Below are 25,156 nucleotides of genomic sequence, written 5' to 3' on the forward strand. Positions count from 1 at the left end.
TTCTCATCACTTGGAGTCCGTCGTCGATCGTCGTCGTCCGTCAAAAATCTTCTCTTCTGAAACTACTGGGCCTAATTTAACCAGACTTGGCCACAATCATCATTAGAGTATCTAGTTTAATAAATGTGTCCGATGATCCTGCATGCCAACCAAGATGGCCGATATGGCTAAAAATAGAACATTGGGGTTGTTTATTATTTTGAAACCCTTATAAATAGAGAAAATCTGATTGAGGCAGAAATGTACAGAATGTTAAGCTCTACCAATTGTCCGTTTACGTCAAAACTGTCGGGCGATTTCTTATAGGAGTTATTGCCCTTAAATGACGAGTTTTACCATTTTTTTCCCATTTTTGCCTATTATCTTGAAAACTATAATGGACAGAGAGAAACGTTAAATTGCATAAATGATAAACAGGACAAAATCTACAATTAAAACAAAAATGAAGGAAATTATTCGACGACTTCTAATTGGAGTTCTTGTCCTTTAATGACGATTTTTACCATTTTGTTTTGCGTTTTGCCATATATCTTAAAAATCAAATATATTAAATAGAAACTTTGAAAAACAAATATGATCAGCAAGAAGTCAAATTTTGCCGATATAGTTAGTAGACTGTCCCTCTTTATAGGAGTGATTGCCTTTAAATGAAGATTTGTTTACCCTCTTTTGTGTCTTTAGCAAAAACTAAAGAAGATAGAGAGAAACTAAACAGACAAAATCAGCAATACAAGATCAACAAAAAAGAGATTTTTTTCACGAGTTCTATACTCGTCTACAATGTTTGAGAGTGTCTTTTGTTGAATATGCACATAGACCAAAAGAGGGACGAAAGATACCAGAGGGACGGTCAAACTCATAGATCGAAAACAAACTGACAACGCCATGGCCAAAAATAAAAAGACAAACAGACAAATAATAGTACAGATGACACAACAAAGAAAACTAAAGACTAAGCAACACGAACCCCACCAAAAACTGGGGGTGATCTCAGGTGCTCCGGAAGGGTAAGCAGATCCTGTTCCACATGTGGCACCCATCGTGTTGCTTATGTTATTACAAATCCGGTAAATAGTCTAATTCGGTAGGTCACATTCGTGAAAAAGGAGGGTATTGTAGTTACGACATAAGGAACATATCCGATATCATCTCTGAAACGGTTATTCCAAAACGGTCAACCAACTCGTGATGGCGTCCGTAAAATTTACGAAGGGATGATTTCAACTTCACAATTTGGAACTCTTCGTTTAATAGCTTCCTTGTGAGCAGCAATCCTCTATCAAGGAAATCATGATAGGAAATACAAGCCCGGGAATATCGTATCAATTGGGAGATATATACTCCGTATGCAGGCGCTGCTGGAATGTTGCTACATAGAAATGGAAAGTTCACAATTGGGAAGCTGAAATCATCTCTTTTGTCGTAAAGTTTTGTTTTCAACCGACCCTCATTGTCAATTTCTAGATGTAAGTCAAGATATGAGGCAGACTTAACTGTATCTGTAGTATCCTTTATCTCTAGTTCGGTGGGATAGATTCGTTCAACATAGTCACCAAATTTTGTATTATTTAGTGAGAGAACATCATCTATATAGCGGAACGTAAAGTTAAAGGATATTGCTAACTCCAAAGTGAGCGACACCTTTGTTGAATATGCACATAGACCAAAGTGAGCGACATATGCTCTTTAGAGCCTCTAGTTTACTTTTATCTTGCAAACTGTAATAGATAGAAAAAAATAATCAGAAGCCAAGATGAACAAATAATTCTGCACGACCGAAATCGTTAGTCGACTCTTTATTGAAGTTAATGCTATTTAACGACGATTTTTCCGAGTATTTTGCATTTTTTCCTGTTTTCTTGAAAACTATAATAGAAAGGTAGAGGCAAAACTGATCAACAAGACAAGATCTACAAACAAGCGGTCATGGCCGAAATCTTCAGTGGACTTGTTAATGGAGTTATTGCCCTTTAATGATAATTTTTACCATTTTTCATTTGATATTTTGCCTATTATCTTGAAAACTATAATAGATAAATAGAAACTTTATATAGGAAAAATGATCAGCAGGATAAGATCTACAATATACGTCAACTTGACGGAAATTGTCAGTTAAGTCTTAATGGGTTATTTCCCTTGAATGGTGATTTTTTTTAACTAAAAAGAGGCCATTGTTGAAGATGCAGGTGAGCGTACACATGTCTATAGAGCTTCTAGTTCAAATCCCGTGCGATACAACAGTATATATGCTTACTTTAACTCCTCGCTGAAGTCCATATTAAATTCCAAATGCCTAAGCCAAAAGCTTCACAAGGGATTCAGAAAAGGTACTGCAATTAAGTGAGGCAGCTAGAGCAACATCTTCATCAGTCATACAACAAATGTGCCGATGGAAATCAAAGGCATTACAAAATTACCTAAGAATTAATATCTTTTGCAAAAGGTTAGATTTGCCAAATAAATTTTTTATTTCATTTTCGCATTTTCTTGGTTCAGGTAAACTTGGCTTCCTATATTTTTAGGAATTTTCTCTTTATTGCATAATTAAATTCATTTAGAGTAGAATTACCCCTTTTATGTGATTATTAATAGAAGTCAACAGGGTTTGTTTTTTTTAATTTTTTTTTTAGCATTTTCTGATAGTAAGATAATGTTGTAATGTATTATATATATGGTTTTTAGTCCCCTACCGACGAAGTCGAAGGGAACTCAAGGTTTGCACGACGTCTGTCTGTCTGTCTATCCGTCAGTCCGGCAAATCAGTTTTCCACACTTTTTTCTTCGTGCTTGAAGATATTGATTTGATATTTTGTATATAGTTTAATCATGACCAGTTACAGATCAATTTTGAATTTTGTTGTCTAATAATTTTGTGCAGAGTTATGGTCCTTGGTCTTCAAAAATTCGCGCAAGTAATCTATTTTTCCGAACTTTTTTTCGTCATGCTTATATGAATATACGAACCAAAAAGACAAAAACCTAAGGGAATCAAATCGCATGAACTGCAAACGGATGTTAAGAGTGAAACAGTGTATGGTCTTGTGCTATGCATCCAGACTCGGTAAGAAAAGTCACAATATGGAAATGAACAAAATTGGTAAATTCTCATTTCCCTAGATCAAAAACTGCGAAAACATGTCTGTTTGAGTAAGACCACAGACACATCTTATATGTCTAATTCGAGACGCTAAAAAAAGATAGTTCAAAACAAAGAGAGAAAACTGTCTAACAAGCAATAGACATACGTATTTTAATTGTGAACTATTCAGAAAATCAAAAAACTGAAGCAAGCATGGAAGCAAATTTAGGACCTCCCTAAAAAATTGATTTCGAGATCACGAATTGTTTAATTTATAATCATAAATTAAATTCGTAATAATTATTCCGAGGAACTATTCACACAAATTGCTATAATTTGTGATCACGGATAAAAGTCGTAATAACAGATTGTTATAATTTGTAACGACCAATTAAATTTCCTTATTCACAAACTTTTAAAATCATCATCATATATTTTATTATTCTTTACCACGGATTTAATCCGCCATAACAAATTATACAACTGATGATAACGATTTTTTTTTCTTTATCGCGAATTTTTTAATTTGTGATCTCGAGTTCAAATCATATTTGAGAAATGTTTTCAATCGGATTAGGTACGTCGTAACGACTTTTAAAATTTGTGATCACAATTTTTTCAACTTTAAAATTGTGTGATTACGAATTTTAAAAAAATCAGTGAGAACTAATTCTACAGGTTCTTTATTCCGCGCTGAAGAATCATATACTGCGTGGTAAGTCTTATTCATAGTATTTTTTTAACATGTTGATTAATATGTAAGGTTATCGTATGTATTTAAATAAAACCAGATTTTTTAGAATTCTATAACTTAAATTGTAGGATGATCATCCAGAAATTGCAGAGTCAGCAGTTGTAGGATTTCCTCATGAAATAAAGGGTGAAGGTAATTTAATTTCAATTTTTGAGTCGTTTAATCTTAATCATCGATGCCACGATTCTGAATAAAAGAAGTGTGGAAGAGTTGCAGGAAATATGAAACATAACTATAATCATCTCTCCTCAATTTTTCACATATAATTTGTCATTTAGTGGAAAAAATAAATAAGTTTTGAAAGGATTGTTTCTATGTTAATTAGATATACTTGCTAAGGCCAATTAAAATGAATTGATAGATTTTCATCCACGCCCGCCCCTCTGAAATTGTCCCGCCCCGATTTTTTTAATTTTAGAAATTTGCGATTTCCGGATTGAATGGAAGATAAATGATTTCTTTCAGCAAATAACATGATTTTCTTCTTTTTGAGATGATTATCTGGTCTGATAGGAATAGGATTCCAGTTACAGGATACCAGTCCAGTACCCACGAATGATGTCCCTTAATTAATCTACCATCTTTTAAATGAGATATTGTACCGAGATGAAAATTATGTAAAGATGCTTAAAATTGTAGTATATCTAAAGGGTATGCATTAAACTTTCAACTTCTGTTAAATTTTAAGTGATTCTGAAATGATTGTCTGAGTAAATGGTCCAAATTTTATTTTCGCTTTTAACCAGGAAGTTAATAGAATGACCCTATTAATACTCAAAACAGTATTGCTCTCTTAAATGCCGGTCATGACCCTCTAAGAATTCTCCAAGAAACAATGAAGGGGGCTACTAGTATGAGAAAGTAACTGAAATTTTGCAGTCTAATATAGGGAATAAAAAAACTGCCCCTCAATTTGGATAAAATTGCATTGAAGTAATGGGGGAAATAATTAGGTCCCCATTCCATTTCGTTTCATTCAAAACTTCCTGTTTCAAGTTTCGGTTTTCGTATTTCTTCGAGTAATATAAGTCGACATCTTCTTCTGGTCAATGATGAGAACATTATCTTCTGAGAATATAGATTGATTACTAGAAGGGTATGAAATATTCGGGTTACGAGTAATAGTCAGTGTCCAGGAACGCTAATCGCGGTATGTCACAAATTTCAGTGAATAGAAAACCATGGATTTTTATGCCCCCGCCGTAGCGGTGGGGGCATTAAGGTTTACCTTTGTTCGTCTGTGCGTATGACGTACGTACGTACGTCCCAAAATTGGTTTCCGTTCTCTAACTTGAGTTTGCCTCAACTAAATGTTATGAAACTTATACACAATGCTTATTACCACCAAACACAGATCAAGTTTGAATTTTGGTGGTGTCACTTTAACCGTTCTAGAGTTATGCCCCTTTATAAATGGAAAAATTGCAAATTTTTTAGTTTCCGTTCTCTAACTTAAGTTTGCCTCAACCGAATGTATGAAACTTTTACACAATGCTTATTACCACAAAACACAGATCAAGATTGAATTTTGGTGGCGTCACTTTAACCGTCCTTTATAAATGGAAAAATTGCAAATTGTTTAGTTTCCGTTCTTAAACTTTAGTTTGCCTCAACCAAATGCTATGAAACTTATACACAATGCTTATTACCACAAAACACAGATCAAAAATGAATTTTGGTGGCATCACTTTAACCGTTCTTGAGTTATGCTCCTTTATAAATGGAAAAATTGCAAAATTTTTATTTTCTTCTAAATATCAAGTAATTTTTAAAATTGGAGTTATCTTCCTTTGTCCATGATTATAGTTGAATCAACTACAATCAATGCTTTATACAATGCAATGTTCAATTTTGACTGCCACTGATTTAACACAGATCAAGTTGAATTTGGGTAGTGTCACTTTAACCATTATTGAGTTATGCCCTTTATAAATCGAAAGATTGCAAAATTTTTAGTTTCCATTCTGTAACTTAAGTTTGCCTCAACCAAACATTATGAAACCTATACACAATATTCATTACCACAAAAAACTAAGATCAAGTACAAATTTTTTGTTTCCGTTTTCTAACTTTAGTTTGCCTCAACCAAATGTTATGAAACTTATACACAATGCTTATTACTACATAATACAGATTAAGTACGAAATTTGGTGGCGACACTTTTACCGTTCTTGAGTTATGTACCTTTATAAACATAAAAATTGCTGAATTTTTTAGTTTTGTCTCAACCAAATGTTATAAAACTTATACACAACCGTTCTAGAGTTATGAGTGTTTACAAATAGAAAAATTGCTGAATATTTAGTTTCTGTTCTCTACTTAAGTTAGCCTCAACCAAATGTTATGAGACTTACACTAAATGCTTATTACCACAAAACTCAGATCAAGTTCAAATTTGGGTAGCGTCACTTTTACTGTTCTTCAGTTATGTCCCTTTATAACTATATGATATGCAAGCGGGGGCATCAGGTGTGTCCACATGTGGACACTATCCACATTTATTTTATTTATACAATGACTTTATGTCAGGAAATTTGGACTGTGAATGATATCCAAAGCGCAAAAATCGTGGAAAATATTGGTACAAAAATATGACTGGAATAAAATAATTGACACAAGCACGAACTTGTGCGATTTATGACCGTATATTGAGTACAAAGAGTCGGCCAACGTACAAAAAGTATTATAGCAAGCCCTTAGATTTACCCCAAGGCTGTCGCTTTTGTTGAAAAACAGCAAACACCCTCTGTCCGCTGCCCCTCAATAGAGTCATTAAACAACTTTCTCTTTTTGGTTCAGTTCATGTTTTACATTGTAATTATATTTGCACATTGCATACATGTAAGAATCTTAAAAGCATCAGTACTGTCAACACAGTTTGAGTTTTAATTTCACTCTGTACTCATAATATTTTTATTGCATACCAATGCATATGCTTCATTTTATGGGCACTACAAATCATAGCTTAGAAAGCAAAATAAATTTGATCTAGGTAAGTGTAAAAGAGAAAATTTCTCTACGTTTTTGTCGAGCCTGCGACTTTTGTCGCAGAAAGCTCGACATAGGGATAGTGATCCGGCGGCGGCGGCGGCGGCGGCGTTAGCTAACTTCTTAAAAGCTTTATATTTTAGAAGGTGGGAGGTCTGGATGCTTCATACTTTGTATATGGATGCCTCATGTTACGAAGTTTCCGTCAGTCACATGTCCAATGTCCTTGACCTCATTTTCATGGTTCAATGACTACTTGAAAAAAAAGTTAAGATTTTTTGTAATGTTAGATTCTCTCTTATTATAAGTAATAGGATAACTATATTTGGTATGTGCGTACCTTGCAAGGTCCTCATGCCCGTCACACAGTTTTCACTTGACCTCGACCTCATTTCATGGATCAATGAACAAGGTTAAGTTTTGGTGGTCAAGTCCATATCTCAGATACTATAAGCAATAGGTCTAGTATATTCGGTGTATGGAAGGACTGTAAGGTGTACATGTCCAACTGGCAGGTGTCATCTGACCTTGACCTCATTTTCATGGTTCAGTGGTTATAGTTAAGTTTTTGTGTTTTGGTCTGTTTTTCTTATACTGTATGCCATAGGTCTACTATATTTGGTGTATGGAATGATTGTAAGGTGTACATGTCTAGCTGGCAGGTGTCTTCTGACCTTGACCTCATTTTCATGGTTCAGTGGTCAAAGTTAAGTTTTTGAGTTTTGGTCTTTTTTTCTAATACTTTATGCAATAGGTCATCTATATTTGGTGTATGGAAATATTTTATGATATACCTGTCAGTCTTGCAGGTTTTATTTGACCTTGACCTCATTTTCACGGTTCATTGCTCAGTGTTAAGTTTTTGTGTTTTGGTCTGTTTTTCTAATACTATAAGCAATAGGGTCAACTATATTTGTTGTATGGAAGGATTGCAAGCTGTATTACATGTCTGCCTGGCATTGTTCATCTGACCTTGACCTCATTTTATTGGTTCATTGGTCAATGTTTAGTTTTCTTGGTTAAGTCTGTATCTTAGAAACTATAAACAATAGGTCAACTATATTTAGTGTATTGAATGATTGTAAGGTGTACATGTATTTCTTGTTTGGTTTATATGACCTTGACCTCATTTTCTTGGATCATGTTAAGTGTATGTGATAGTTGTATAAAGCTTTATATTTAGGACTATCAACATAATATCAATGGTTAGTAAAGAAGGCGAGACATTTCAGCGTGTGCACTCTTGTTACTATTTACTAAAAATAGGTTTCTAAATGCAGCAATTACATGTAGAACAGTGGTTGCCAATCAGAAATATTAATTAAAGAATTTGAAAAATAATGTAGAATTCCTTATATTTACATGATATAAGCTTGTTATTACCCTTGTATATTAACAATACGTCAGAAAAGGGTTTAGCAGGAAATAACAATTAAAAAATAAAATCCTCCCACCCGCCCCATTTAAAAAAAAAATCTGGATGAAAATCTACTAATTTTAGTTGGCCTTGTACACATTTGCTCTTTAACGGTACTACAAACTATCGATACCTATATTTTGGCATTACACCAGGTCATGTTTTTCTCTGACTGTTAATGACGTTTTTACACTAAATCAGTTCGATGTTGGATGTGTACTGATTGATATTTCAGTCTTAGATACATGATTTTTATGCCCCCGCCGTAGCGGAGGGAGCATTAAGTTTTACCCTTGTCCGTCTGTACCTCCGTATGTACGTACGTACGTCAGTCCGTACGTCCCAAAATTGGTTTCCATTCTCTAACTTGCGTTTGCCTCAACCAAATGTTATGAAACGTATACACAATGCTTATTACCACAAAACACAGATCAAGTTTGAATTTTGGTGGCGTCACTTTTACCGTTCTAGAGTTATGCCCCTTTATAAATGGAAAAATTGCAAAATTTTTAGTTTCCGTTCTCTAACTTAAGTTTGCCTCAACCAAATGTTATGAAACTTATACACAATGCTTATTACCACAAAATACAGATCAAGTTGAATTTTGGTGGCGTCACTTTAATCATTATCGAGTTATGCCCCTTTATAAATCGAAAAATTGCTAAATTTTTAGTTTCCGTTCTGTAACTTAAGTTTGTCCCAACCAAACATTATGCGACCTATGCACAATACTTATTACCACAAAACTCAGATCAAGTACAAATTTTGGTAGCGTCACTTTTATCGTTCTTGAGTTATGTCCCTTTATAATGTTGTATGCAAGCGGGGGTATCATCTGTGTCCATGGGGACACATTCTCCATTTATTTTATTAGTTGTTATTGGCTTTGAACTAGCTGTCAGTAACTGTGAGTACTCTTAGATCTGTACTTAGTGTCTATTTGTTGTTAGGGATGAGGGATGTATAAATACCCTGTCCGATCTGTGTTTTTGTTTGATGTTTTTTTCTGCTTTGTATCGATCTGATGAGTTAAGCCTTTTTCACTTGATTTTTATAATTTGTTCTTATGTTGTGCTGATACACCACTGTCTCAGGTTAGGGGAGGGTTGAGCGCTCACAAACATGTTTAACCCCGCCACATTCTTTATGTGCCTGTTCAGTTGTTGTCGTTGGTTCATGTCTGTCATATTTGTTTTTCGTAAATTGTTTTGTTATAAATTAGGACTTTAGTTTTCTCAATTGAATTTGCTCGTATTTTTTTTTTATGTCGGGGCCTTTTTATAGCCGACTGTACGGTATGGGTTTTTCTCATTGTTGAAGGCCGCACGGTTGCCTTTAATTGCTTACATCCACTTCATTTGAACTTTGGTGGATAGTTGTCTCATTGGCAATCATACCACTTCTCCTAATTTTTATATTTCTTTCTATCTCTTTTTGTCCCCCGCGCAACGCGTTGCGGGGGACATAGAAACACCGGGCGTCCGTCCGTCCGTCTGTCCGTCTGTCCGTCCGGTCTTGTTAGCGCTCTCACGTATACAATTCTTGCCAGATTTTTATAATACTTATATCATAGGTTTATATCAGCAATGTCTTGGACAAGTTCGAAAATCAGTGCCGATCATTTATTTTTAAAAGAGTTATGCCCTTGGAAACATTAAATGTATGGAAAATTGCATTGTTAGCGCTCTAATGTGTACAATTCTTGCCAGAATTTAATGAAACTTAAATCATAGGTTTATATTAGCAATGTCTTCGAACCAAGCCAAAGTGTGGTATACAATGTAAAGGACAAACAGGACGGAAATTTTTTAGAACAACACAGGAACATCTATACAACTTCCGAAAACCTTAGAAATGCAAAGGTATAATTTACCAATATTTAGGGAAACACAATCACCATATTAAATTTATAGAATTTCAACCACTTAAAACGATCCAGAAACAACAAAGACAATCGGTTAAACAATTTGAAAATTCCTGTGAAATTATCTAACTGTCTTGGAATCAACAAACTGAACATCGTATAAATTAAAGGTAAATCCAGAAAAGCGCTTCGGACGCATGAAATTATTTACCGTGTTTTCATATTTTATATACTTGACGATCTCCTATCTATATTTAAAAACAATGGTAGGCATCAATATTATGTAAACTTGGTCAAATACCAATTAGTAAATTACTTAATATTTCAAAAACTGTGACACAATCTCGTTTTTCAGGCCACTGTAAAAGTACGCGTATAATTACAGCTTTTTGTTACCATAGACTGTTCCCGCTTACATGAAAATTCAATATATATATACAGAGGTATTGGTTTTATCAACTTATCTACACAATATTAATATTTAATGACTCTACCATTCAAAACTTTATACCTCCCTATTTTGATAACATAGAATCGCTTATTATTTTGTACACATACAAAAAAAACAGTAAAAGTTTAATTTTTAATTATACGTAATTACATCAGATGTCAGTTTAGAAAATATTGCTACTTCAACTTGAGACTGAATCATCGAATTTTAGATATGATCCCTTTGGCCATGTTATTACGGGGGACCTCAAAATCGTTCAAGACCAAAATATCGCCTTCATCTAAAATAGATTGGAAACGGTGTCGTCAGGACATTAAAGACACTCATTCGTCGTATTGTAAAATTTGGTGTAAACAGGAAAAATCTTATACAAAATCTCTTGATTCTTATTCAAGTAAATGAATGAAGATTGTTGATTTTCAAGAATCACATTTTGAAAGTAATTTAGAAATAAAAAAGGGTACATAATACGCCTACTTTTAGAAAGAGAAACAAATCTGAAGTACTCGGAAAGCGGGTTTTGTTCGTAGCGGCCGACAAAGCAGCCAATAATGTGGTGGTGGCATTGAAGTAGTTATAAATTCTCCTACATTCAGGTCCGTGCGCTCCACAGAGATTCATATGGTTAACAATTATATCATTACCACATCTCAGCTTAAGGCCTCTTCTGGACATTTGAAGATCCCTACTATTAATTAGTTACCTAACCTACACAAAAAAAACCTTAAAATATCGTTTCATCTCGGCCTCTAGTAAGTGTTCTACAACTAATCTTTCAGGGCATTTAACTAGTTCTTTAACTTCTATCCTAGAACTTATCATTAACGTTTGAAATTAAACATGATAGTGGAATTAAATATATTTTGAGTGTTAAAAAATTCTTTGGATGTGTTAGATAAATTACGTACTTTTGATGGTCTTTTTAATTCGGTTGACATTTTTTACTTTTCAACTCCTTACGTTACACTTCACACAATCTTGTCTAAAAAAAATCCTATTTAATTAAATGGTCGTTTCAAAAATCTGATTGCAAAATTATTTGCTGCAACTCACACCGTGTAGAACGCCACATGCGGGTTTTGGTCATGTTTGACACGGGGTGGCGGTTTTGATGCAGAGAAAATGCGAGTAAGGTAAGTAAAAGTATCAGTATTTCTTTTTTGTGAATCGTTAGCACCAAATAATGTATTGCACGGAAGGAACCAAACCATAATCTATTTCCAGCAAGCAAAAGCAGACGTTTCCAGTGCTCCGTTTTTGCAAACACCTCTCCCTAGTTTTCCGTGTTGCTGAGTTTGAGACTTTATATGCAAATTTCAGGATAAAAAACTACTTTTGGCGATTTTTTCCGTATGATTTATATACAAACGAATTCCTATCATAGAATTCAACCAAATGCCAGCTTCTTAGTAAAATTTTCATCGAAATGTAATATGTCGCTCGGGGTGTCAGATTTTGCGTATTAAGGGGGTGAGGATTCTATTGAAACAAGGATAGATTTGTCTATAATTCGGTCTTTATCTGATAGTTTGTAATTCAAACACACATAGTCTATTACGATGACTCATTAAAAGCTTTAGGTATTTCATTTGGCCCATATTTTAGTTGTTTAAGGAATGTGCATTTTTAATGTTTGAAATAGAGAAAAAAGCCTCAAAGTGTTTTGATTTATACCGGAACATGATTTGTTTTCCTTTCCAGTTACAATCATGGTCAGGAAGAAGTCACGGCTATGGCTCAATGCACCCAAACATGGAGCAAAATCACAGAGTAGGACTCTATATAAGATTTGCCTGAAGGTGAAGCCACCAACTCCTCACTACAAAGCACACCACAAAAAGGACTTACTCCGAAACGAATTCGCTTACTCAGTCCACATAAATACACACCCGCATCAATATTTACAAATAAAAATAAAGCTTAAATAAGACCTGAAGAAATTGACTTTAAACGATTTCGTTTCTATATATGTTGGCTTTTGTTTTTGTTGCACTTCAGTGTTCCTGTTGTTCCTTTGTTTTCCTCTTATAGTTGATGTGTTTCCCTCGGTTTTAGTTTGTAACCCGGATTTGTTTTCTTTCAATCGATTTATGACTTTGATACAACGGTATACTACTATTGCCTTTATTCAAAGCAGCAATAAAAAATTAAGAAGAACATAACCTGGCTATTGATTTTCTTTCATTCATCCAAATTGTAAAATAAAACAAAATTCCAATAGACAATATCTATCTTCTTAGTTTACTTAAAGAAAGTATAAAGATAGATCACGTTGGCATAAATCTGTTTCTATGGTCTTTAAAAATAAAATGCAGCTGCATATTTTAATACTTGCATTATCTGTCATAGTTATTCATACATAAATGATAGTAATGATTAAAAAAAAAGTATTCGCAAATCATTTTCTATCTTAAATATATAAATTTTCATTTACGACATTGTTATTATGTCATTAATGTTAGAAATAGAGAAAAAGCCTCAAAGTTAACAAATATTGGTGTATGAAGACAGTTGATGTGTCATTTGTTTTTGTTTTATACGTATAAAACACAAAACAGTCGAATAATACACGTATGAATGCAAAAGGGTGTACCCGATTCATTATAATTTTTTTTTAAAGTGATCTGATGAAGAGATGCAAGTTAATCCCTTGAACATATCAATATTTTATCTTTCCGTGACTTTTTCAATGTTGTCAATGAAAATGTATAATCAAGACAGAAAATGATTTGCACATATCTCTAAGCTCAATACTATAATTCGGAGTAAGTCCTTTTTTGTGGTGTGCTTTGTAGTGGAAACTGGTGAAGAAATTTGATGAAGTGTAGGTGTTGATTGCTTCGGCTTCGTGCAAATCTTATATAGAATCCTGCTCTGTGATTTTGTGTTTGGGTGCATTGAGCCATAGCCGTGACTTCTTCCTGACCATGATTGTAACTGGAAAGGAAAACAAATCATGTTCCGTAATAAAACAAAACACTTTGAGGCTTTTTCTCTGTTTCTAACATTAAAAATGCACATTCCTTAAACAACTAAAATATGGGCCGAATGAAATACCTTCAGTTTGTACTCAGTCATTATAACAGAGTATGTGTGTTTGAATTACAAACTATCAGATAAAGACCGATTTATAGGCAAATCTATTCTTGTTTCAATAGAAGCCTCACCCCCTTGAGACGCAAAATCTGACACCCCGAGCGACACATTACATTTCGATGAAAAATTTACTTTAAAAACAACAAATTTTGACTAGGAAGCTGGCGTTTGGTTAAATTCTATGATAGGAATTCATTTGTATATAAATCATTCGGAAAAAATCGCCAAAAGTAGTTTTTTATCCTGAAATTTGGATATGAAGTCTCAAAATCTGCAACACGGAAAACTAGGAAATGGGGTTTGCGAAAACCGAGCACTGGAAACGTCTGCATCTGCTTGCTGGAAATAGATTATGGTGTGGTTCCTTCCGTGCAATACATTATTTAGTGCTTACAATTCACAAAAAAGAAATACTGATACTTTTACTTACCTTGATCGCTTTTTCTCCGCTTCAAAACCGCCACCCCGTGTCAAACATAGCCAACACCCTGCATGTGGCGTTCTACACGGTGAACTCATATAAAGCCTTCTTCTCTAATGAGAAAGGTAAGTATTTTAGATATACTTACTAGATTTGTGATTATATGATTAAAGCTGTAGTTTTTTTTTCCTTGACAACCTTTATGTTTGTGTCTGCAATGAATTTTATCGACAGGTGGTGGGTATTTCTATGGGCACCACTTGCGCCCCTTTAATAGCGGATTTATTCCTGTACTGTTATGAATCGCAGTTTATGGCCAGACTCAGTAAAAGTTTCATTTAATTGATAAATTCAACAACACTTAACGCTATTTTGATGATATTTTTTCGTTAAAAAATTAAGAATTTCCAAATACACTGCTGAAATTTACCCATAGGAACTTACTACAAATAAATCAAATATAAACAGCAATAACTGTTCTTTCCTAGATTAAGATATTTCAGTTTTCACGGGAAACTACACAAAAGTTTACCACTAAAGGGACGATTTTTCGTTCCCTATTGTTAGTTTTCCCTTTTTTGACGGTGATGTTCCTATGACATCATCTTACAGTGTTTATATATCCCAACTCGTTATCTATACCCGTGTTTGTAGTGACGTTTTGGATTTCAATGAACGTAATCTTTGTATAACTGGTAAATTATTAAGTCAAGGATTTCGTTACCACAAATTACTTAAAACTTTTACTAAATTCTTCCATAGATAGCAAGATTTGGTATGTAAGTTTGGTTGTAACTGTAAAAAACGTATTACAAACAGGATATCATTTCCTTATTGTTACGGTGATGTTGTTTACAGAGTCCGTAAATTTAGATGCGATGCGGGTAAACTTATGGAACCTTTAGATAAACTTTGTCTAAAAGGTAACCAATTCAACAATGTAATTAGTTCTATGAATGTTGTTTTTATCGGTATAAATATTGATTTTGTTATCCAAACTAAAGATTATTGTTATAAATGCATGTACATTCACTGTCCTACAATCTGTCGATACCTATATTTTGGCATTGCACAAGATCATGTTTTTCCTCTGACTGGTAATGACGTCTTTACACTAAATGATAAATCCATTGAATGTTGGATGTGAACTTATTCATATTTTAGTCTAAGAGACATGATTTATATACGCCCGTTTATGGGACATGTTATGGTATACCGTTGTCCGTCTGTCCGTCCGTCCGTCGTCAACACTTCGGACAACAACTCAAAAAAGCTTTCACCAGTTTTCATGAAACTTTGGTGAATTGTTTATATCTATTGACGTAAGCTCCCTTCTCGATTTTAATAAGTTTTAGAATTTACGTTTCCGAGTTATGGGATTTTATACATAAAAAATTAATGATTTTCCAGTTTTCTGACTATAACTCAAAAATACTTTGAACAATTTTCATGAATCTTTGGTGAATTGTTTATATATATTGACATAAGTTCCCTTTCGATTTTTATAAATTTCTGAATATACGTTTTAGAGAATTGGGACTTTATTCATTAAAAGGGGGTTCAAGTTTTTGGACAATAACTCAAATACGCCTTCAGCAGTTTTCATTAAACTTTAGTGGCTTGTTTATATCTATTGAAATAAGCTCCCTTTTGTGTTTTATCAATTTCTGATATGACATTGCGGACTTATAGAATTTTAATAGTTCAAAAATCAAGGCCACAAACTTATGTAAACTTTAGGTATCCTTACTAGTCCCAAATTATTCATGTTTTGTGTCAATGGATACCTAAGTGTGTGCATGTTGTTTGTTGCTTTTTTTTGAGGGGTGGGGGTCTATTTGAGCAATGCTCACAGTATTTCTGGTTGATCACATAAATTTATTTTAAGCATAACGAGCTAAAAGAGCGACGGTCGTATCATGCGCCACGGCGCAGCTCTTTATTTTTGTTGGTTGTTATTGGCTTTGAACTAGCTTTCAGTAACTGGGGGTACTCTTAGATCTGTACTCTGTGTCTTTTGTGTTTTTTACGGTCGTATATTGGTATCACGTCGTCGTCGTCGTCCGCGTCGTCCGAAGACATTTGGTTTCCGGACAATAACTTTAGTATATGTAAATCGAGATCTATGAAATTTAAACACAAGGTTTATAACCTCAAAAGGAAGGTTGGGTTTGATTTTGGGGGTTATGGTCCTAACAGTTTAGGAATTAGGGGCCAAAAAGGGGCCCAAATAAGCATTTTTACTAGTTTCCAGACAATAACCTGTGGAAAGGTGTATGGATCTCTCTGAAATTAGACCACAAGTTTCCATACCACAAAGGGATGGTTAGGATTGGCTTTGGGGGGTTATGGCTCAAACCGTTTAGGAATAAGGGGCAAAAAAGGGGGAAAAACAAGGGTTTCCTGGTTAATTGACAATTACTTAAAAGTACAATCTTATGTTTGGATTACCTCCATTACACTGCTTTTAAATAATGTATAAAGAAATGTTGTATTGTCTTGAGGTGATAAGCTGTCAATTAATTTTTATACGCCCGTCAAAATTTTGACGGGACGTATTATGGTATACAAATGTCGTCTGTCCGTCTGTCCGTCTATCCGTCTGTCCGTCTGTCTGTCAGGCGTAAACATGTCGCACCGTAACTTGAGAACGACTTATCCAAATTTTCATGAAACTTAACATAGTTGTTTCTTATGATGGTCAAACGATCTGTATACTTTTTGGTGAAAATAAGATCAAAACTTTTTGAGTTACGGGACTTAGTAACTAAAACAGGTGTGTGGTTTTTTTTTTCACATATCGCGCCGTTTCTCAAAAACAGTTTATGATTATTGCTTAAAACTTTACACACTTCTTAGTTATATTAATCTTAAGATCTGTATACTTTTTGGTGATGATTCAAAATTTTATTTTTTAGTTATTGAGTATTTTGTAAAAAAAGGGGGGTTTTCGCATGTCAGGCTGTATGTCAGAAACTATTTATGATTATTGCATAAAAATTCACACACAAGACGACGGGCGTATCATGATCTCATGGCGCAGCTGTTTATTAGAAGTTATTATTAAAATGCTGATTAAGGAATATTAATACTAGCCATGATTATGTATGTCATTTTCTATTTTAAGACTTTTATGATGTATTTAAATGGGTAATCATGGTTGCAAACTCCATTGGAAATTTGAATTGAGATTATGACCATATCTTGCCCCAACTGTTCAGGGTTGGACCTCTGCGGTCGTATCCAGCTGCGCTCGGCGAAGCAATTTAATTTAGTTGTAATTTTCTCGCGTGCTGTTTCCGGCGCTGGCGGTCGCGGCGGCGTCAACAATGTATAACTTTCTGCTTATGTCAGTTTATGGGGAACCCCTAGTGGTAGGTAAATGATATTTGGGATGCAGTTGTATTGGCATTGGCACATCTCATTTCCATGGAGATTATTTGGTCCCGCCCCTCAGTCATGGTCTATTGACTTTGAACTTTTGCTTAGTTTACATGTATTAGTTTGTGATTATGTCAGTTTAAGGGGAACCATTAGTGGAATGTCACATATATTTGGTATGCAGATGTATAAGCATTAGCACATCTCATTGCCATGGAGATTATTTGGTCCCGCCCCTCAAGTCATGGTCTATTGACTTTGAACTTTTGCTAATTTTACATGTATTAGTTTGTGATTAGGTCAGTTTAAGAGGAACCAATTGTGGTAGCGCAATAATATTTTGTATGCAGATGTATCAACATTAGCACATCTCATTTCCAAGGAAATTATTTGGTCCAGCCCCCTCAGTCATGGTTTATTGACTGAATAATTGTATAGTTTACATGTTAAAGTTTGTGATTAGATCAGTTTAAGATGAACCACTAATAAATAGTCTACAATATTTGGAGTGCAGTTGTATTAGCATTAATATATTTCAATTTTTACGGAGATTTTTTGTCCCCGTACCTTCAGTTATGGTTCATGGACTGAATAGTTTGCATATTTTTTATTGTTTGAAGTATTGCCATAGTATAGGCATATCAAATGAAAGTATGAGTTCCTGAAATACGAATGAAAATTGAATTATTGGGTTATTAAGTTGATCTTCTACACAAATGTTATAAAGATATTGATTTAATATTAAGCAGTTATCTTGATTTGTATAAAAAGAATGATAAATAAAAGTTGTATCGGTAACTCTTCTTAATAACAACATTTATATGGAAATGGACTTAACTGTTATTGATCTTAAATGTCAATCGTGCATTTCTTTTGTGTATGCTCATTCAATTATCTCCATAAAAAGCTTCATATATGAGTTGAAGCTGATATTTTATAAAACATTTTAATATATTTGTACTCCTCTTTTTATACGACCGCAAAATTTTAAATGGGCTTTTATGGTTAAAAAAAAAAGCATTTTTCTAGTTTCCAGACAGTAACTTGTGATTAAGTGTATGGATCTCTCTAAAATTGTACTACAAGGTTCCATACTACAAAGGAAAGACTGCAATTGAGTTTGATGGTTAATGCTAAAAGGGGGATTCAAAACGTTTGGGGGGAAGGGGGGGTTTCCAATTTTTTTTAAAAGGGTTCATATTTTTTTTTCAAAATTTTCAAAATTTCAAATTTTTGAAAAGTTTCAAGAAGAAATCTTTAATTGCACAGTATTGCGCATTAGATTTGTAAGATCTTTGACCACATTTATTTTGTGTCAGAAACCTATATTATGTCAAAAATTTGATCACAATCCAAATTCAGATAGTATCAAGCTTGAATATTGTGTCCAAATTTGCCCCAACTGTTCAGGGTTCGACCACTGCGGTCGTATCAGGCTGCGCTCAGCGAAGCATTTTATTATTATTTCTTGTTAAAAAAATTGTTATTTTTTTTAGTTTTGTTAATGATTCTTTAACTGCTCAAATACAACATCAAAGGAAAGAAATACGCATTGGTTTTATTAATCTCATGTATGGCGTTCACCTACTAAACCCATGAATTACCCTACCCAAGGGAAATAGTTTCACTAAGTCAGTCCAAGGGACTGAAGTAATATTGACACTTAAATAAGGTGGACAATCCGGCCTCTTATCAGCCTCCCTGCCAACATTTGAAGTGTAATGTCATATTTCCCTCACACATCCCAAAAGTAACAGCGGCCAATAAGAACATAAGGCAGGATAGATAGTAATCAAATGAAAATTTACTCAGGTTTAGGCAAACTTAGCACAGTTTATTATGCAAATTTAAATCCCAACTAAGATAATAAGTATTATCATAACTGAGAAAAAAACAAAAGCTAGATTAACAAAACTGTGGTTCTCAAACAAATAACTAAACTATAACAACAATAAAACAATACATCAATCATCATAAAAATTAAAAACTGAAAAGGGGGAAGTGGTGAAACAAAGTAAAATAACAAAAATACCGAACTCCAAGGACGATAAAAAATGCTGTCAGTTTTCAAAACAACTGATCACTGACGCAAGTTCTATGTTTGAAAGATGAAAATGTGCGGTTGAGAACAGAATTGGTTATTATATAATAACAATTTGTAATTTGGTTGGATTAAATAAAATTTGGCTATGACTGTTTGAAACTATTGGCTGGTTTCGTATCAATAGCATTGCAAAAATAATATACTAACCTGCAAGTGATTGGCTAAAATGTCGTTTTGGGTTAAAGGTAAAACTGTGAACGAGGCTCAGGTGTAGGCCATCAAACAAATACAAATCTATATATGCGGTATAGATATTCATACAAAGATTAATAACATATGCAAATAAATAAATGCCAGCCAGGTTCTTTATGCAAGCAAAACTTATATTATTTGTTTTGATATATATTTTTTTAAATACAGTTGAACGGTTCATAAAGGTTTTGGCTGTGTTCAGCAACATTTTCTTGCGTGCCTAAGTAAATTAATGAAACGCTACGGCTAGTCTTTCAGTGTTTCGTATATGATGTACTAAATTTTGCACCAAAAATAACCTTATATGTAATTTATCAACCGTCTATATGATCCACTGTACACATTACCTTCCTCCACGAGCGTCGTTAATGACCTGGTATGCTTCATAACGCAAATAGGGTTAAGGTCAGAGATTTTAGCAGGTTTATTGTTTCTCGTTATTTTTACCTGTATTGTTAGTTGACAATTCTACATTACAAGTAATAGCTTTTCTAAAAAGCTTGCCGTATTTTAGCTGCTTATACATGTATTGAGATCGGTGGTTTGTGGGTATAGGTTTTTTTATTGGAATCTTGCACTCCAAGCATTAGAATATATATAGTGTTTTTTTTCTCCTGGTTTTTGATTTTAGTTGTAGTGTTGGTGAATCAGGGTTATCATTGAAGGAGGCTTGATAGTCACATATGATAATATATATATATGGTTTGTAATAGCTAGAGTAACGATACAAACACTTTTTTGTTTGTTTTGTGGAATATGATTGTTTACTCTTTATGAAAATGCAAGTAGTTTTAACATGCATAACTGTTGACAGTTATGTAATAGTTAGCAAGGTTATATTCAAGTTGATAAGAAAAACGTATTATTTACTTTTGAGGATTACTGCTAGACAAAATGGACTACCAGTGGCAGATCTAGAAATTTTAATAAGAGGGGGCCCGCTCCAGTCATGCTTCAGTGATTCACTACATGTATATGATCAACCAAAGTTTTCCCAAGAAAAGGGGGGGGGGGGGGGGGGGTCCCCTGAAAAACTCTCTAAATCCTCCTCTGACTACTATAGTTGGCCGTTCCAATATGAGAATATTACATCTTATATGTATAGAAGACAGTGGTCTCTTTAGCCCAAATTAGAAGGGCACCGCACCCTGGGTGCCCTTAGCCACGCCCTGGGTGCCTTCAATTGCGCCCCTCCCTGACACCTTTTTCCAAGGGGGGGGAGAATAGTAAGTTTATTTCGCTACTTTTGGTTAATAGTGATCTGATGTATGAATGTGTATTGCCATGTTTTATGAACATGTAGTATGAATGACTTTTCTAATGCAAATTTTATAGAATAAATAATCAAAACAACTTATGCATCTTTATTAACAACATATATTGTAAAAAAAAAAGTGAACTCGTGATACACACAGAAACGTAGACAAAGTGCCTTTTCCTATCATAAAAAAGTGCCCTGCCCTTCACTGGCACCCTGCCCCTTTCTATTTCTAGCTGGAGCACTTCAAGTGATGAATATCTCATCTGGCTTTTGTCTTAGAAGAAGCAATTAGTTTTGAAGGTACAGGTTAAGTGTTGTTAAAGTGTTGTTATTGTACTAATTTCCAGATGTAGTATAGCTGTAAGAAGATGTTTTGTGGTACATGTAATGGATTTGGAATGAAATATTAATTGCAAATAATTTTCTAGAACATGTTGTCAGCTGGCTTCTTATATTTTTTATTATTTTGTTGTGGTTTATAATCTTGACATTTTTTTTGTAAGTTCTATAGATGAGAGCTTCATATTGGTATTATCATTTAGTACTTTATATTTGGTTGCATGTGTAAGCATATGCTTTTGTTAGTTGGAATATTTATATTTTCATTTCTGATGGCAACAAGTTCATGTAATACATATAGTCAGGATTATTAGTAAGCGATAGTTGTTTTGTTTGTTTATGTTTATTGTCATGATTGATATGGACTATATAACTTGCTGTTTGGTGTGAACCAAGGCTTCATGTTGAAGACCCTACTTCAACCTATAATGGTTTACTTTTACAAATTGTGACTTGGATGGAGAGTTGTCTTTGGTACTGATATGACATTCTGTTATATCTATTGACAAGATTGAGAACACATTTTTTTGTAATAAAACATATTTAATTCTATGATATCATATTTAACAATTTATCGGTAATTTGTGCATTTTTCCTTTGATGTGTACTCTCTGATAATGTCAGTATCAGTTGACTGGTCGTGATATATAAATTATTGGGTCAGTTCGCAATTGACATGCTCAGGTGCGCTGTGTCAGGATCTTCTTTCCCCTTTCATTCACAAAATCATGCATGATTTTTTTTTTTGCAGAATCGCAAGAGTGTTTTGGAGAATGAAACACTTCTTATATTGTTTGAAAGTTTCAGTATAGTTAGTTTTGCCTTTTTGACAGATTGTGTTAAAATTCGAACAAAATATGAATAAAAAACCCAATAAACTTTTAAAAAATGCACTATTATTAATAGCTTTCCTTGCTTATTCACAATGATGTACAAAATGTATAAATATATCATCCATGCTATTCCGATCTGAGTTTTTATTCATACATAGTCTGGTGCTGTTCCAAGTAGTCTTCTTTTTCTGTTTCTTGAGAAGTATTTGTTTTACCTGTTCAGTCACTTTAAAGTGTTACAATTAATATTTAGACGCAACACAGAAAAGTGACCAAAAAGGTACTGCTATCATATGAGAGGAGCTAGAAAAAAAATGAAATGTACACATTTTCAACATTTTTGTGGAACCATCAAGATGTGGTTTCATTATCAATATATAGACAGATATTCAGACCAAACAACAAATAAGCAACAAATTCAAAAGTAGATGTAGGATGAATTATAGAAAGAAGGGGTACCCGGGGGCCCCAAACTTGACAAGGTTTGGTTTGGAACAAGTAATATGTCTGCATTAACATTAAATGTAGGTTTTAAAAGGAGGACCCAGATCGCCTTTCCCTAAATCCTTTTCTGAAATTAAAGGTAACTGCATATTTCTGGGCGCGGTTGAAAAATAAATGAACATGACTTTGAAAAAGCAAGAATATTAAGCTAAAAGAAATAGACCAAATTTGGATGACATCTATTAAAATGTTTGAAATAATTATGAAGTTGACAAGAAATGAACTTGTTCAGATAATATACAGTCAGCATACAGACTTGTTGCTTCCTGAAATGTCTGCTTACACAGTGCTTTCCTAAAATGATTTGTTATGTGATCATTTTCATGATGAATGCTGAGCAAACATAGATTATGCCGTTGGTTTTCTCGTTTGAATTATTTAACATTGTTATTTCGGGCCTTTTATAGCTGACTATGCAGTATGGGCTTTGCTCATTGTTGAAGGCCATAAGGCGACCTATAGTTGTTTATTTCTGTGTAATTTTTTTTTTTTTTTAGAGAGTTGTCTCATTGGTAATCATACCACATCTTCTTTTTTTATATTATAATGACAAGATAAATGTTATGTTATCCGCCCAACTAAGTAAAAATATATAACTTCTCGTTGAACTTCTAAAACAACGATAAATCTGCTGATTCATATCGTATCATTCAATGCTGTCAGATGCTTTGTGAAAAATAAAGAAATTTACCTTAATGTATGCTTCCATTATATTCGGCATTGTTATTCAGTTATGTCCAAAGCAGAACTTATGAAAGGCATGCAATAATTTATTTTCAATAGATGCATTTGAAAAATTTATTTTCGGCACTAGTAAAGCGATGTCTATGTTCATGATGTCATGTGATCATCTATACATATAAGAATATTTCATAAGAGTTGATTTATTAAAGATTGCTTTGAATCCTACTTATTGCTATTTGTCTGCAATTACTGGCCATCACAAAGGTTCACGTAAAATTTTGACGTCATAATACAAAATATCTGACGCCACAATGGAAAAGTGATTGTTGTATGATGTCAATGGTTGAAGCGGGATAGATTCTCTTATCAGCTGGGACAGAATTCCATAAAGCGATTAGGTGTATGGTTATTATATATGGGTACTATGTTCAGGAGGATGAATTCTAATATATATACGTAAAATACCAGTTCTGTTTTGGATTAACATCCTGGATCTGGATTTCCTTATCAACTACCATCATTGTTAACGCATCCAAGTCATAAACTAGAGCCTTTACATAGTCAGTTCGATCTGCCAATATCACATATTACAAATACTTATACAAATACAGCCGATAGATTAAACTCAGCACCATCGTATATTGATGATTTATATACATATAGTATCAGCTCATTCAGATTTGAAAATGTTAGCAAAATAGCAGCACCATCTGAAAATGGGTAACCTTTATTATCTCGAGCATATGAATCAAAGCAAATAGTAATTATCATCACGACAAAATATACTTATTGTAAGACCCTGATACATTGTAATGTGAACAAATTAGAATTGGATTTATCTTTATCAAATGCAGTTCTCAGTGCTGTTGATATATCAATAAACAATGACTGCTGAGCGCCACTGTGTACAGATTTAATAAAAGGGGGGCCTATATAATCAACCAAGTGGAGGGGCGGCCCCCAGCCCAGCCCCCCCCCCCTCCCCCCCTCCTTTTTGGATCCGCGTTGGGTGTACAACGACTCCACAGAATAAATCATCATGTACGAGTACATTAAACTGTCTACCCCACATGCGAACATCATTTGGGACCTCGCTGTGTTGCAAGTATCTTGGGTTTTCAGGCATATTAATTCAAATTGCTCATTGCTGCCTTTTTTAATATCATCTATCTATACTACAGTCTACAGTCGTAGACGTCCAGCTAGAGGGGTCATTAAACAAACTATAGTGCACTGAAACCCTTGCCCATAACTAAACCGTGATGCTTGGTGTTTGCATCCTTGCACATACGCAACCATGTTACTCACCTTGTTTGTTTTCTATTCTTCTAATCAGCTGTTTATCGGCAATTGTCTGTTTTGTTTACATCAGAAATCAACGAAGCGGTGAATGCGCGGGGAAACGAAAGGACATCTTCGTATCAATACGGTAAATTCCGTGATTTGAATATTTTCTAATCAATATGTTCAAGCATTGAAAAATATTAGGATAACATTTTTAATCATAGAGCACACGTTTTGTGTATTTACTTTTTAAAATTATAGTCTATGAAGAAATATAGCAAAATATGTTTCAATACGCACTACAAAGTGAAGATTAGATGTCTTATTGTTTTGTTTTTGAAAGAACATTATTATCCATAAATACACAACTTTGTACAAAAATTGCAACACAATTTCAAGATAACATAAATTTCATCATCACAGAATGATATTATTTGCTCAAATTGACAGGGCTTCGTGAACTAAATTTGGCTTAAATTATGATAGCAATTGAACACTTCATTA

The 25,156-nt window shown here is 33.9% G+C and overlaps 1 protein-coding gene and 1 long non-coding RNA gene across 3 annotated transcripts in view; one reads left to right on the forward strand and one right to left on the reverse strand.

Moving 5' to 3' along the window:
- Window positions 1-25,156, forward strand: part of LOC127698940 (acetyl-coenzyme A synthetase 2-like, mitochondrial) — a 345,845-nt gene that overhangs the window by 273,780 nt on the left and 46,909 nt on the right. For both annotated transcript variants that reach the window (XM_052202708.1, XM_052202709.1), the window contains exon 12: window positions 3,902-3,965. In XM_052202708.1, coding sequence (XP_052058668.1) covers window positions 3,902-3,965 — 64 coding nt within the window. The remainder of the gene's footprint in view (window positions 1-3,901; window positions 3,966-25,156) is intronic.
- Window positions 1-25,156, reverse strand: part of LOC127699042 (uncharacterized) — a 48,812-nt gene that overhangs the window by 4,188 nt on the left and 19,468 nt on the right. The gene's annotated exons all lie outside the window — the stretch shown is intronic.

The sequence above is a fragment of the Mytilus californianus genome, unplaced genomic scaffold (genome assembly GCF_021869535.1).
Source record: "Mytilus californianus isolate M0D057914Y unplaced genomic scaffold, xbMytCali1.0.p SCAF_4, whole genome shotgun sequence".
Classification (NCBI taxonomy): domain Eukaryota; kingdom Metazoa; phylum Mollusca; class Bivalvia; order Mytilida; family Mytilidae; genus Mytilus; species Mytilus californianus.